Source organism: Mirounga angustirostris, unplaced genomic scaffold (genome assembly GCF_029215605.1).
Source record: "Mirounga angustirostris isolate CCGP_5_RB_7025 unplaced genomic scaffold, mMirAng1.0.hap1 SCAF_4, whole genome shotgun sequence".
NCBI lineage: Eukaryota > Metazoa > Chordata > Mammalia > Carnivora > Phocidae > Mirounga > Mirounga angustirostris.
The window spans coordinates 34,580,267-34,596,553 of NW_026991712.1; the positions used below are offsets into that span (position 1 = coordinate 34,580,267).

Consider the following 16,287-nt stretch of genomic DNA (forward strand, 5'->3'; position numbering starts at 1 on the left):
ATAGTGAGCACTGTTGAGCCTTACCTTTGACATTTACATTTACATTTACATTACTTTACATTTGCTGAGCCTACAGAGTGTTATGAACTGCTCCAGGTGCTTGACAAACATTATCTTATTTAGACTTCACCATAACCCTATGTAGATCTGTAATTATGGAATATTTTACAAATGAGAAAAAAGACATTATGATAGGCTAAATAATTTAATCAAGGTCACACAGTTAAGTAGCAGAAACAGGACAGAAATCCAGTTCTGTCTGGCTTTAAAACTAGCAGTGTCCATTGGTCTACCCTGCTTCCCTATGGCTTTGGAGGACTAAATACCAGGCTAGAAATCACTTTTTAGTCTAAACTAATCCGGGCCAATTTTGGAGCTGGTGACCTACAAAACTGTTCCATTATCCGTCTCAAGGGGGTACCTACTCCATCCTGATTTATAAATAAATGTTCATATATTTTGCTCAGAAGAACTTCCTAAGCAAAAGTGTGTGTACATATGTAATGCATTAACAGAAGAAAAGAGATATTTAACATTAAGAACGTTTCCCAGGACCCCTGATTTAACAAACATCCACACAAACTGGAGAAGCAGCTTAGTTTTCACTCTTTGCCTTGAAAGGGGTACTTGGTTTTTTCGAAGGAGCCATGGAAGCCTTTGAGAAGAAAGCTATGAACTGGTTCCCTAGAAAAAAGGAGTTCCTTAGAAAAAAGATCCATTCAAAAATTTGCCGTGTTGATCCCACTGATCATGAGTTGAAGAACGCCTTTGTAGAAGAGATATATCATCTTTCATTTAAAAGTAGTTAAAAAACCCCATGAATCATTTAAATCAGGAAATTAGTGGAAATTTCCACATTTGGTCTTTGTGCGGTTATATGATGGTGTTGCTGGGGACATGGGGGAGAGTAGGGTGATTAAAGAAGTTGCTGCAAAGTCAGCTCTCTGATCCTACTCTAGGACCTTCTGGAAAGGTCCTTACATAACTACCTTACTTCTCCAATGAAAGGCTGTGTATTTCTCGCCCCTTAACTGATTTTGCACTTACACTTTAAATATAACTGCGGATGAAGGGCAAGAAACAACAGAAACCCCCTAAAGATACGCAAAATAATTAGGGCTGCCCCAAGGAAATCAGAGCGAGAAGCGCAGGAGCCCCTCTTCCTTCCCACCTCCCCGGGGACACACACTTAGCCTCCCTCCCAGACTTCTTCCCCGCCCCAGCGGGCTCCCCTCCGCCTCCTCCTTCCCTAACACGTGCTCTCCGGAACACTCACTCGGGAGCTATCCCACCCCCCGGGGGGCTGGGCTCGGGGCCGAACGGACCAATCCGCACGCGCCTTACAGCGCCGTGGCCCGACAACGTTGAGCCGCCCAATCGAAAGGGCCTTACCGCCCGTTTCCCGGAGCCCCGCCCCCTCGCAGCCGTGCCCCCGCCCGCCGGTCTCCTCCCTCCTTCTCCTCCTCCCGTTCGCCCCTCCCCCGCCGCTCGGGAGCGGAGCCTGCGAGACGGAGAAACTGGGGCAGAAGTGAAGATGGCGGCGGCGGTGCTGGCGGTGGCGGCGGCTTCTCGCCAGTGACGCGCGGTGCGGGCTCATCTCCCTCCCCACCTCCCTAGTCCGGACCCCGTCCGCCGCCGGGACACACCGTCCCCGCAGCCCGCCCCTCTCCTCCCTCCCCAGTCGCCCCCTCTCCCGACGCCCGGCCGCCGCTGGCGGCGGCGCGCCCCGGGTCCGGCCGCCGGCCTCGCACTCCTGCGCGCTGTCGCCGGGGGGAGCGGGTGGCGTGTTGATCCGCCCCTGCCCGCCCCGCCGGGCCGCCGGGCCGCGGACACACGCCCGGCAGGGAGGCGGCGGCGGCCCCTGCGCATTTGCTTCCCTCCATTTGGGGACTGGGAGGCGGCGGCGGCGGCAGTGGGTTTTGGGGAAGGGAAGGGGGCTCGGGGGTGGGTGGGCGAGAGCGGGAGGGGGCCGTCCTCGGGAGGAGGACGAGAAGGAAGCACCATGACGTCCATCCATTTCGTGGTTCACCCGCTGCCGGGCACCGAGGACCAGCTCAATGACAGGTAATAGGGCCGGCGGGCGGGCGGGCGGGGGGAGGGGCGCCTCCCCGCCCTCCCCTCCCCCACGGGGCCGCGTCGGGGAGGGCGCCCGTGTTTACGCGCCGGCCGGCCAGCGAGGGGGGGGGGGGTCCTCACTGCCCCCGGCTAGGCCCCTTCCGGGGCAAACTTCTGGTCCCGGGGGTCCGGGGTCGCGGGGGGAGCGCGGTGTAGACGGTGCCCGCGGTGTAGACGGGAAAGCGCGCTGCAACCTCTTTCCTCCCCCCACCCCCCCGTCTCCCTCCGAGGAGCCGCGTTGAACTCGGCGGAGATGGGGGGGGGAATCCGGCTCTCGGGGGGGGGGGCGGGCTGTAATTACCACCCGGCCCAGGCCCGAGGAATCCATATTAGTCAAAGTTGAATTGAGACAGACAATGCGGATGGGGGATGGTGGAGGTAAAAAGAGAGGGAAGAGGAGAAGCGGGGCGAGGGGCCCTGGGGTAGACTGGACTGGCCCGGGCCCCCGGGAGCTGTGTCCGGTGGGGTGGTCTGGACCTGCCAAGCCTGGAGATCCCAGGAGAGGGGGAGGCTGATTCCCGGCAGATCGCATGGGGGGGGGGGGGAAGCGCCATGATTATTGTTATTATTATTAAATTTGAGCTCCTGCAGTGAGGTTTGCCTGCCCGGGAGGGGATGAATTCAGGCGGGGGTGGGGAAGTGGATTGGATTCCCTTTGCTCTCCTTCCGAAACGGGGCTGGTAAGCTCCTTCTCCCAGCCCTTATGGTGGGAGCTTTTTTGTTTCCTTTTTTATTCTAATGATAGTGTTTTCCTGAGTTGTAATTTGACAGCTGAAAACCGTGCGTAGAGTCAAAGGAAAACTCTTACGTTTGCAGTTCGCAATGCTGCTTTCTTAACAAGCTGTAAATTTCTGGGATGGGTTTGCTATGGGCGGAGGAGGAATTATGATTTTTTTTTTGTCTTTAATAAGAAGGCTATTTTGGCTGTGGATTCCTCCCTTTGCCTCCTCCACCGTTCCCTGCCAGTTTAGGATATTGAATTGCAGGGCCGCATGCTCTCAGGGAACTAAGATAAAGCAGGAAAAGTTCCTTCACTGTTGCAAAACAGACTCGGAGAAGGTTGAGGGAGGCCTCCATTAAAGTAAGTCTTAGAATTTAGGACTCCGATCTGATGATGGGCTGAATATTTACGGGGCCACAAAGTGGGGCATTTTAAGCCTCCCTCTCCCCCAATGATATAGCTGCTTTCTATTTCTTTTGAGTGTAAATGGCCATTGGGACCCAAGTTTAGAAGTTAGATACGATTTTTGCTAAGTGACCGGGTGACATAAGTTGCATGACGCCGTTTGTCATGCGCTTCCCGGAGGGAGGAAGAGGCCTAACTTGCTGCTAAGATATTGGCCTCGGTCTCCGAGTATTTAACCGCCTCAGGTGGGGCGGACAGCTTCTCAATCCGAAAGCTGGCGGCTTGGTTTGTGGCAGTGGGTTCAGATTTGTCTAATCTTTGCTGTAGCTATATTGTATTTAACACGTTCGTGAAACTTTTGAAATAACTTTCTGAAAATACTGAAAGACGTTTTATTTTAACATTTTGTTAGGTGATCCTTACTCTGATTTTTATCTCATTAGAGATCTCTGAGATTTAATAAGGTTTTTGTTTTGTTTTGTTTTTGTAAATTTTGGAACTAGGCTATTAGTGAGGATAGCTCTACTGTCATTCATAGAACCAAGTTGGTGGTGCTTTTAGTGTAACTTACAAAATTGCACCAGGCAGGAGAGAGGTGGCCATGTTTTCTATATTAGTCCTACTTTATATATACCAAGAATCCCGACTAGCTTACTCAATTGACTGTGTATGCCAAAACCTATTTTGCAAGTTGTCTTGGGCACTTTGATTCATTTTTGAACATTCCTTTTACTTCAGTTAGTCTGGGGAATTTACAGGAAATGTATCCTTTTTTAAGCTATGTTTTTTTCATTCCTAATGTAAACAAGTAATCAGTTTTGGTTTTGATTCCTGTGGTGTCAGTACACAATATTAAGAATATTTAAACCATCATGAGTTTTTATGAAACAGAAGTGGGTCTGATTCATATTATAAAATGTGTGTATCGAGGTGGCAGATATTTGAGAAAATAGAAAGTACTGTAGGTAAAATTTTGGGGACATAACAGTTGAGCTGGTAGCAGTAAAGAATGGTCTGTTGAGATTTGTGAGGACAGCATTTGAGACAGCCATGCACCCTGTTTTGATGTAGCTGACTTACGGTGGAGCTGTTCTGTGTCTCCCCTTCAAAGGGAAAGATCCTTTTTGCATACCTCATTGCAGAGTTACAGGCTCAACCTATTGCTGCATTGCTTGACAAAAATCTGTTTATAAAACAGACTGGCTTTCTGGAGCCTTTTAAATGGAACAAGAAGCCCAGAATATTTTCATCTTCAGATAAAAACTTTACCAAGTTTTAGTAAGTTTTGGTAGTCGAAAAGGGTGTGCCACTATAGCTTGACTTTTATATGAGAAATGTGTCTGTGCCAGGAATGAAATAATAAATGATATTTTTGGATGAAAAATGGTGTAAATAAATAGACTTTATTCTTTACATGAAAAGCAGTAAGATTGGACAGGCAGTATGGTATTGCAAATAAATTGGTGAGTTAAAGAAAATATAGGGGGCCTCAAAACATCAATATTTTCTTCTCCAAATAAGTTTTCTTTTTAAAATAGCCACATCCTGGGGCGCCTGGGTGGCTCAGTCGTTAGGCGTCTGCCTTCGGCTCGGGTCATGATCCCAGGGTCCTGGAATCAAGCCCCACATCGGGCTCCCCGCTCCGCGGGAAGCCTGCGTCTCCCTCTCCCAGTCCCTCTGCTTGTGTTCCCTCTCTCGCTGTCTCTCTCTCTGTCAAATAAATAAAATCTTAAAAAAAAATAAATAAAATAGCCACATCCTGTTAAAAGTCAGATATTTTGTTGAGTGTAATGGTGTGATGTCTCAAATATCTAAAATATACTCTGTGAAAAAAGTTTGTGTTTTTTTTCTTTGTGTTTTCAGACTTGCTAATTCTGTAATAATCTTTGTATATTGGGTTAGAATCTTTAATCATTGCCCTGGGAGACCAAATAATGAATGCAGTTGATGAATATAGGTGGGGGTGGCTAGGGCAGAGGAGAGGAATTCAGAGAGCCTAGGATGTTGGTTGTGGCTTCCCAGAGTGATTAAAAGGTCCTTAGTGCTGAGTGGCTGGCCCTGTGCAAATATTCACTGTGTTGAATTGAAACCATCCCTGCTCAGATACTTTTGTGACATTTTGATTTTCTTTCTAGTGAATTTCTTGAGTTAGTACTATGTTCCTGCTTGAATCATTGTCTCCGAGAAACAGCAAAAGGATATCAAGAACACGGGAAGAGCTGGAAGTGCCTGCTCACTAAGATCTGGAAAGTGCCAGAGAAGTCCTGTAGACCAGTCTTTTCACTAATGAGTCGAAAATAACAGGCCCGGAGCTTTGTGGAATTTATCCAGGGGTACACAGTGAGCTACTGACAGATGAGGTCCACATGATGGTCTCCCTCCCCTCCCCCCGGTCCAGGTCTCTTTCCACTGTTCCACATGGCCTGTGTTCAGAGATTTCGTTGCCTTTTGAGGCATGGCAGCCTTAGATCAGCCACCTGTCTTAGAGTTTTGATTTCTTCTTCCCCTCACCTCCTCCTTCCACTTAGGCCTTTTGTCAGGGGCCTGACCCTCTTAACCCTTTCCTAGAACTGGCCTAAGAGAGGCCTTCTTAAGGTGATGTGGGTATGCCGTGACTTGTCCCTGTCCTGAATTATTCCTCATGGTGCAGGTTGGTTACAATAGGAACCAGGTCTCAGTGTCTTTATGTGGAATTTTCCTGTGAGCTTTGCTTTTTGGCATTGTAATGTGTTGTGCAGTCAAACAGTCTGGGTTGAGATTGTCGTATCAAAAGGTTTTTTCTCTGAGGAGCTTCCCCTTTAGGTACTGTAAGGCTACCAGGTAAGATAATATAGAGAGGAGTTAGAAATTTTGAATATCTAAATCTGGGTTTGTCTCATTCCTGTTACTTACTATGTGCTGGTAGGCGAGTCATTTAACCACTTAGAGCCTTACTCCCTTGTCTTCCCCCTGCTCCCCCTCCCCATCTCTAAATCAGGCGTAGTACCCATCTCAAGGTTGGTAGGGAACAACTGAGATAGTGGGTAGGAAAACACAAATATTATAATGTGGGTCATGTGGAAAATATGAAGAGATGGTTACTTTTGACTGCTTTTATGTGTTGTCTGATTTTCAAATCAAAAAGCAGGAAATCAAAGAGATTGCTCTAGAATATCCTTACCATTGAGTGCAGAATCCATACTTAGTCTTAGATCAGTGGTTCTCAACTGGGTGCAGTTTTGTGTCGTGTTTTCCCCCGCCCCCGGGTATATTTGGCAGTGTTTGGAGATACGTTTTTGATTGTCACAGCGGGAGCATTGCTACTGGCCTCTAGTGGATAGAGGCCAGGGAAGCTGCTAAACGTCCCACAATGCATAGTACAGCTCCCACACGAAAAGAATTATCCTGTCCAAAATTCTAGTTGTGCTGGGGTTGAGAAACTCTGTCCTAGCTTATCTTGAATATATACAGATGTAAAAATAAATGTAGATGACTTTTATGAAGAAAAATTCCAGCAATATAAGTTGTTAGTTTCATAATGTGACTATTTAACATTAAAATTAACAAGTCAGTTCCTTGGCAACACTAGCTACATTTCAGGTGCTCTGTAGCCACATGTAGTTAGTGGCCACCATATAGGACAGTGCAGATAACATGTCAGTGCCGTCACTGAAAGTTCTGTTGGACAACAATGATGTAGAAAGTGCTTTTTTGCATGGGGCATGGCATTCAGTAAGTGGTCCTGATTTATATTAGGAACTGTTGGGTTTTAAAGATTCAGGGATGATATCCTTGCCCTCTAAGTAGGCGCCTGAACACATGCCAGGGATTACATGGAGCTGAACCAAAGTTGTGGTGGGTAGATGTTATAATAGTGGAAAGCTGCCTGAAATTTCAGTATGCTACACCAAAAAACACAAGTATTAGTCTGTGTGGGATAGAGCATCACATCACCAAACCAGAGGGAAATCTCACTGATTATTGAGATTGTTACCCAGGCACAGTAATACTAGAGGACTGTACTGGAAAGGTACAGGCAAGTTTAACTGAAATGACTAAATGAAGCTGATTAAGGAAAGTAAAAGCTTAAAGACAGGGTATGAAATAGCCAAACAAAAAATTGAAAATCAAAACAAAGCATATCAGTTTTATAAATCAGGAAATCAGGGACTAAATTATAGGCTTAGGAGTGAACACTTGTGAAGGAAATTACGCAGTACACGGAAGTGCAACTAGGAATAATGGGGTGAATTTTAAGAAATAAGGATTTTTCCCTAGCAGTTAGGTTATTTAGGAACTGGTCTCTAAAGGAAAGTGGAATCACTGAAGGCTGCGTCAGATTGCACTGCAGTAGGGACGCCGGGCTGGCTCAGTCGGTGGAGCATGCGACAGTTGATCTCTGGATTAGAAGTTTGAGCCTCACGTTGGGTATAGAGAATACTTAAAAAAATAAAATCTTTAAAAAATAATTACACTTCAGTAGCTCCTATGGGGTGTATTGAAGGAAGCAGTATTATGTTGCGGGAGAATGTACTTGCGTCTTCTTTCCCCCACTTTTATCGTATCTACTTTTTTTTTTTTTTTTTATTCATGAGAGACAGAGCGAGAGAAAGGCAGAGGGAGAAGCAGTCTCCCAAGGAGCAGGGAGCCCGATGCGGGACTCGATCCCAGGACCCTGAGATCATGACCTGAGCCGAAGGCAGACGCCTAACCATCTGAGCCACCCGGGCGCCCTATCGTATCTACTTCTAATTAAGAAAACAAACTCCATTTGTGGTCTCTTTTTCTGTCATTTTGCCACCTTGGCGTTCTGAACAAATGAAAACAGCCTCTCCTAGCTCACTGTGATTATGAATTATTGGTTTATTTTTTTCTAATTTTATTTATCCTTTTGACAGAGACAGCGAGAGAGGGAACACAAACAAAAGGGGAGTGGGAGAGGGAGAAGCAGGCTTCCCGCAGAGCAGGGAGCCCGATGTAGGACTCGATCCCAGGACGCTGGGATCATGACCTGAGCCGAAGGCAGACGCTTAACAACTGAGCCACCCAGACACCCCAGAATGTTTTTTATAACAAGCAATTTTTAGGGGTGCCTGGGTGGCTCAGTTGTTAAGCGTCTGCCTTCGGCTCAGGTCATGATCCCAGCGTCCTGGGATCGAGTCCTACATCGGGCTCCCTGCTCTGCGGGAAGCCTGCTTCTCCCTCTCCCACTCCCCCTGCTTGTGTTCCTGCTCTCGCTATGTCTCTCTCTCTGTCAAAAAAATAAATAAAATCTTTAAAAAAAAAAACAACATTCTTGGAAAAGATCTGGAAAATACAGAAGATCAATTTAAAAAGTTTAATAGTGCGACCCCTGTTAACATTTTGTGGCTTTCTAGTCACTTTCTGTACCTGGATATTTTTGCTTGTTTTTATAATAGTTGTGATCATCCTGGGTATAGTTTTATATCCTTGAAACTTCTCTTGACTTTAATATGTTACAGTATTTTTCATACGAAATAGCTATTTATAAGAAATCTATATTTTTCTTGACAGCAAATTTATGTGTTAATTTAAAAAATTTGTATACATGAAGTGATGATATTTTAGAATCCATTAGTGTTGATGGTATTCTAGATTGCATATAGAGATACGACAGTGTCCAGTGTAGGAAGCAGTGTGGACTGAATGAATGGATAGATTTTTATTTCCTTTCCCCATCAGTTCAGGCTCCATTTTTTTGTGATCCAGAAGAAAAAGTGTTGAGAACCTACCATTTCAAGAAATTAGCTCTGCTCCAGCATGAATCTGCTGTTTCCAAATACAGGTGACAAGGTGTTCCAGATCTTTATGTGAACTAAGATACTAGGTCTTCCTCACAGCTGATCTGAAACTCCAGAGATGGCCTTTGTGTGAGTGGCTCCCACACCCTCTTACTTAGGGGTATGGTGGAGATTCGTCTGAGATTTTCTCTGATAGTCTGCTTGCTATGATGTGAGAAGTGGAGGATGATGGGTGGCTTAAACCTTAAGGAAGAAAAGGCCAGATTTGAGATTAGGAAGTTAATGTGAGGAAAGTTAAGAAAGCAGAGACAGGGACGCCTGGGTCGCTCAGTTGGTTGAGCGTCTGCCTTCAGATCAGGTCGTGATCCCGGGATTCCAGAATCGAATCCCGCATCAGGCTCCTTGCTCAGCGGGGAGTCTGCTTCTCCCTCTGCCTCTACCTGCCGCTCCCCCTGCTTGTGCGTGTGCTTGTGCGTGTGCGCGCTCGCTCTCTGACAAATGAATAAATAAAATCTTTGGAAAAAAAAAAAAGAAAGCCGAGACAATATGGTAGGGTTATTTTAATGTCTAAACGATGAAAACCAGGTTCTCTGAAAGGCGTTTCGGGGAGGGGTATTGGGTTTTGCAGTTCAACATCTATTTTCTTCTACTGTAGGAATGGCTTTGTTTCTTGTCCAGAAGTAATTTGAACTAGTCCATTTATTGTTCTGTATCATCATCTGCATGTAGAAACCCTACATTGTCTTTATTTATTTTTTTTAAAGATTTATTTATTTATTTATTTGAGAGAGAGAATGAGAGAGAGAGCACATGAGAGGGGGGAGGGTCAGAGGGAGAACCAGGCTCCCTGCCGGGCAGGGAGCCCGATGCGGGACTCGATCCCGGGACTCCAGGATCATGACCTGAGCCAAAGGCAGCCGCTTAACCAACTGAGCCACCCAGGCGCCCCCTACATTGTCTTTAAAAGAAGCACCAATCAAGTGATTTTTCTTAAATTGTGTGGCATATTTAGTTTAAACGTTCAATTCTCTTAGCATGCTTTTATTTCTAATGGTGTTTAACCTGGTCTTCACTCCTATCAGAAATCCCTTGTTGTTTTCCTTAAATGGTGATTGTGTTTTTCTTCTTATCAGGTGTTGTGATTATTGTATGTAGATGGAGAATAATTGAGCAGGAGTGAGTACTTTGATGCTGTGGACAGTGTGCTCTCTCCTTTCTGTGGTTGGTCTTCTGGGGGGGCGGGTATAGAACTACTTTTTCTCTGCCTCCTGCAGTCGCAAGCAAGGGATGAATCCAAATTACTGCCACATGTTCCTCCTGATTCCCTGTTAGGTTTCTGTCACTTCTGAAGCGATCCAGAACCAGGACCGGTATCTTCCGTTGGGCAGCTTGGCAGCCCGTGGTCTGTAGGGCAGCGATGACATGTGGGCTGATTTTGCTGGCAGCAGCTGCTCATCTTTCTACCACTTCGGAGAGCTGGAAGCTACTGAAGAATGTGCGCCACACCTGCATCCAGAGACAGGAGTCATATGTGGTTAGCAGCCACCCCATACCATTCCAGAATGTTTCTGGTTTCACAAAACTCTCTTGAGTGGAGGGGCTAGGGCAGTTGGTCTTTTTCTTTTCTTCTCCAGGGCCTCTAGATTCTCAGAAGACTTTTGGAAATGTAAAAAGCTTTTTCAGCTTTCATGAAGATTTGATCATTCTTTGGTGAATTCTAGGACATTCTTCAGGGGTGATAGCATTGGTTCTTGGGCGTGGTATGTTTAAACCATTTGTTTTTTTCTTTGGAATGGAGTTTTTCTGACAACACTGAATTTTTATAAGAGTAACATAACCTAACCAAATTGTAGTAAAAACATTTACTGTGGCTTTTCTGATTTAAGAGGTTCTATGATTTAAAGTAGTACTTCTCATAGTGTCTGAATGGACCACCATCATCAGGCACACAAAAGCTTAAGGATTACTGTATAAAAGCCCTGTTCACATTCCTTTGTATTACAATTAAAATAATTGATGACAGCAGATAGAGCTGTGCTTGCCAGGGCCTCACTGGCCCCAGACTTCCTCTCCCCCTTAAACTACAGGTTCTATATAGGCTGTTGGCTTGAGAATAGAGTGTTTTCCTGCTCCTCGAGGCTAGAGTAATTTTGGTTTTTTCTACAAATGAAATTTTAAAAGTTTGAGTAAAGTTACATAAATATTAGGTCCTCCCTAGAACTCTTTTTTTTAAAAAACATTTTATTTATTTATTTGACAGAGAGAGACACAGCTAGAGAGGGAACACAAGCAGGGAGAGTGGGAGAGGGAGAAGCAGGCTTCCCGCCGAGCCGGAAGCCCGACGTGGGACTCGATCCCAGGACCCTGGGATCATGACCTGAGCCGAAGGCAGACGCTTAACGACTGAGCCACCCAGGCGCCCCTCCCTAGAACTCTTAAGACACTGAGAGGGTAGCTTTTTAATAACACACGTCAGTACTCATAGGGTTACAGTCCAGCCGGGGGAGTGAAGCTGATCCAGACCACTAGCAAACTTTGAAAGACTGGTGCAAGAGGTAGTGGAGTTTAGCCTGTACAAATATTTGCCATGTGTTGTCAGCACTGAGTTGGAAAACTGTGTTAGATTAGTTTTCCTTATTCAGTAAACGTTTGTGTGCTTCTCACCCTCAAACATTGTGCTAGCCCAGGAGTGGGTTTCACTTGTTGCACCAGCTGTGATTCACGAATCTCTTGCACCAACCCTTTCTGGAACTTTGGGTTGAGAGGCAGTTGGAACATTTTCTGCCTCGTTGGGCAAGTTTGGAGAATAGTGAAGTGATAGATTAGTGGGCCCAGGGAGCGGCATCAGGTGGGTGTGCCATGTATTTTTTTTTTTTTAACTGTTTACTTTGAAATAATTATAGACTCACAAGTAGTTGCAAAAATAGTGCAGAGGGCCTGTGTCCCCATAATTTGGCTTACCCTAATGGTAACATCTTGATTTTACCAAGTATTTTTGACATCCTTGCAAAGTGCTAGAGATTTAAAGGAGCATTTCCCCATGTGCATTTTTGAAAATTGCTTATTTCTCTGCTAAGATAACATAGATTAGAAGACACAAATTTAGAGAAGACTTGGTATTCTTAGACGAGTTTGAATTGATGAGATATATTCTAGGTAGTGAGTAAGTTTTTAGTCATTCGGTCTTTGACATGATGGTGAGTGGGATCTAAATTGGAGGAAGTCAGAGGGAGAGGGAGGGGGAGAGGTCAGGGATTTGTTTTTTTTTTTGTATCTGACGCTAGTTGGCTATGTGACCATGAGTCAGTGGTACAGCTATTATTGGTAAGTGAATGAATTGGGCCGGATCATGTAGGTTTTCTCTGCTCAGTTTCTATGCTCTTGGGATTGTGCTAAGGAAAGGATTTTTATATTGTAGAATGGTTCAGTGGGAGAAGGAACTGTGTCTGTGGTTGTCTATGATTTCTTTCACTTAAATTTCATCGATGATGGAAAATGAACAAAGAAAGTGGGAGAATAAATTTTTACTCTTTTACTCAATTCAGTAACTTTTGCCAACTAAATTATATACATTGGGATACAAAGATGATGGCCTCTGCCCTCATGGGGCATGCATTTTACAGGAGAGGCAAACAGGTAATAGGGAATTAAGTGCTACTAGATAATATAAATGACAGGGAAGACGGACCTGATGATTAAACCTGGTGCTTATGAAGGGCTTTGAAGACAGGGTTTTGCAGGGAGTGGAGACTGGTTCATTCTCTTATTTCTGTTCTCTTGAGTGTGATGAATTTTCTTTTAGAGACATGGAAGATACTGTCAGCAGTCAGGGCTTCACCAGGGGGTGATATTGATAATCAGAGTTATGTGATAATGTGTTGTGTGAGAACAGTGTAGTGTGTGAGAGCAGTTTACATATGGACAGTGGGGTTTTTTTTGTTGTTGTTGTTTGTTTGTTTTTGTTCCTTTGCTTTTTGTTTGCGAAAGGTACTGTCCAGGCATCAGACAAGAAGATAGGTCTCAGCGGGGTGTGAAAACAGGTTGCTTCTTCCTAATGCTTAGACTGACATATTGTTGGAGTTGGCAAGGAAGGGAGAGGGGATACTTGAAGAGCTTATATGGGGAGTCTATACTCCTTTCTGCTCACTCGTGTTGCACAGGCTGGGATTGATCCTGTGATCACCTTGAATACTACCAGGAGAGAGACCCTTAAATGTGAGACTGAGTGTCCTCTGATTCCTTCATTGTTATTGTCTTCATTTAAAATACTTAATTTCAGGGGCACCTGGGTGGTTAAGCATCCTACTCTTGATTTCGGCTCAGGTCCTGATCTCAGGGTTGTGAAATCGAGCGAGCGCCACTCTGCATCCAGCTCTGAGCTGGGTGTGGAGCCTTCTTGAGATTCTCTCTTTCCCTCTGCCCCTCCCCCCCTTAATAAATAAAATAAGATACTTAATTTTATATAGTACTCTGCCAGAAATATTTCAGGATTATTTGTGGTATAGGCATTCATGGGAAAGAACTGTTTTGATGGATATGGAATTTCACATTAGATTTAAGACCCCAAGGTGAGATGAAATAGTCAAAAATATGTGGGGGCACCGGGCTGGCTCAGTCTATAGAACATCCAACTTTTGTTTTTGTTTTTTTTTTTTTGAGCATTCAACTTTTGATCCCGGGGTCATGAGTTTGAGCCCCAGTTTGGGTTTAGAGATTACTTAAATACATATCTGAATTTAGATGTATCTGCTTAATTCCTTTAAGTTTTGTACTAAGTTTTCATCTGTCTTCAGGTTTGTTTTATGACACTGACATTCAATATCAAGTATTAAAATTTCTACAGAATTTGAGTGTGTAACTGTGTATCTTTAGGATTTTATGTACCATAGATGGGTCCTGATGGGAAGAGCTGTGAGAATTAAAAAGCCACTGGACTCGGTGTCAGGAGGCTTGGTCCTTTTGCTAACTAGTTGTGTAGTCTTGGGCAAGTCATTTCCCTGCAGTGAGTCTTAGTTTACTCATTTGTAAGATGGGGGGATGTGTTTGATGTCTGAAAGTTCATTTCCGCTTGGAGTCTCTGTGAACTGTAGGGCTGTACATACTGTTTTATGAGCCGTAGTTGATGTTATGTTCCTCAGCTTTGCCACTTTAAGATTTAATTTTTATTTCCTGCCTTAGACCTGCTCTTCTTCCTTTTTGTACTCATTCTAATAGGTATGTAAAAGCAGTGGACTTGTAAATTCTTACCACCTTGGTGGGTTAAGTGGAGGGGAGCTCTTAAAAACCATCCCAACTCTTCTATATCTTTTTAAAATATTTTAAACTGTGAGAACCAATGTATTTAACTTGACACGAATGAATTCAGTGCAGTTATATTATCTTTTAATTATATTTTCCATGTAAACTTAATGGGGAAGTTTCCATGTGGCGAAAGCTTATTTGAAGTAAGGGGTGATAAAGCAAAAGCACATTGACAATGTAACGTCTCCTGGGATTGGGAGTTTTCGTTCCCCTTTGGTTTCCAGTGAGTTGAGACTGTTCTTTTTGGAAGGCTATTTAGTAGGTCCCAGTACTGTCAGGTGCTCATCAGGAATTTGTTCAATTTTTCAAGATACCTATTATCATTTTGTACATTAGTCTGTAATAGTTGACGTTAGTTTTTAACTTGAGTAGCCTACTAGTCTACTTGACAGTGACTGCTGAGTCATTTTGGAGATGTTCAGAGTTTTACACCTAAGGGGGATTTTAGGGTTTTTCATATTTTACAGCTGAGGAAATTGAGGGCAGGGGGGCCCAAGTGATTAGTTAAGTGGCAAAGACTAGACTCTGCACTAACTCAGCTTTTTATTTTTTTTAAAGATTTTATTTATTTATTTGACAGAGAGAGACACAGTGAGACAGGGAACACAAGCAGGGGGAATGGGAGAGGGAGAGGCAGGCTTCCCGCTGAGCAGGGAGCCCGATGCGGGACTCGATCCCAGGACCCTGGGATCAAACGCTTAATGACTGAGCCACCCAGGCGCCCCTTTTTTTTCTTTTTAAAGATTTTGTTTATTTATTTGAGAGAGAGCGTGAGAGAGAGAGCGCGCACAAGCAGGAGGGAGCAGCAGAGGGAGAGGGAGAAGCACACCTTCCTGCTGAGCAGGGAGCCTGTCGCAGGGTTCCATCCAGGGACCCTGGGATCATGACCTGAGCTGAAGGCAGACGCTTAACCGATTGAGCCACCCAGACGCCCCTGCACTAACTCAGCTTTATTTCTTTTCCTTTTCTTTTTGGAATGGGCATGGGAAATTCCTTGTTTTTCTGATGCATATTTATTACTATATATAAATGCAATTAAATATTGATGTATACACTTTGTGTACACACATGCCATTAAAGGAGCAAATGTGGGGGCTTCTGCTACATTATCAGTTATAGTCTTGGGTGCACGGTGGTGGAGCTTAGTCGGTGGTGCAGTGAAAGAAGTTTTGGATTCTTCCCCAGAGGCACATAGCCTGGTCTTGTGAAGAAGGAAAGCTTTCCAGAAGAGTCCAAAGGAGGATGGGGATTCTGAGTAGGAGGTAGGCTGAGAGGACCCTGGTCACCAAAGGTGTGGTGCAGGGCAGGGCGTTGAGGACTGGAAGAGCTTTGTAGGCACAAGGAACTGCATGTGTGAAGACCCTAAGGTGAGAGAACATTTGAGGAACTCTAAGAAGCCCAGAATGCTTAGAGCAATGAGTACATAGGGTTTCAAATCAGTTGAATAGTTCTTGTAGAAAGGCATACAGTGTTAACTGTCTTCAAAAATGAGCTTGGTATTATCATGAAAAATAAATTTGATGTGCTAGGTTATGCACTGGCTGTAGCTGATTAATTTAGTAGGTTAGACTTAGCAACTGAACCAGCGAAGCGCGGTAAAGGGTGTGAATTCCATCCCAGTTTAGGACAGTTGCTTGATTTCATGGCTACAAATAGCATCCTTTACCTCCATCCAGCCTAGTTGTTGGAATTTGCTACTGTTAATGAAGATGAACCAGCTTGGATGGGTGGTTCAGTTCAGATGCTTCATTGCTGTTGGGAAAACACTGCAGATGCTACGGATGAGCTAGTAATGTCACTGAGATGAAGAATAATGCATTTTTCTAAGAGAGAAAATAGTCTGTGATCTTAACTATGTTAAGGACAAAAGTTTCATGAGAAGTGCTTGAGGAAAATGACAGTGCACTTGTCTCTGGGTTATGGATGAATTACTTTTGATGTCTCAGTGTGTTTTAGCATTTTATATGCGTCTATGTGAGTATGTGTTTTTTAAATAATAGAAAC

General features: G+C 44.5%; 1 protein-coding gene across 1 annotated transcript in view; it reads left to right on the plus strand.

Moving 5' to 3' along the window:
- The first annotated feature begins 1,510 nt into the window (after positions 1-1,510).
- UBR5 (ubiquitin protein ligase E3 component n-recognin 5) overlaps positions 1,511-16,287 on the plus strand; it is a 135,974-nt gene continuing 121,197 nt past the window's right edge. Inside the window, exon 1 of the mRNA XM_045896134.3 lies at positions 1,511-2,064. Coding sequence (XP_045752090.1) covers positions 2,003-2,064 — 62 coding nt within the window. The 5' untranslated portion in view covers positions 1,511-2,002. The remainder of the gene's footprint in view (positions 2,065-16,287) is intronic.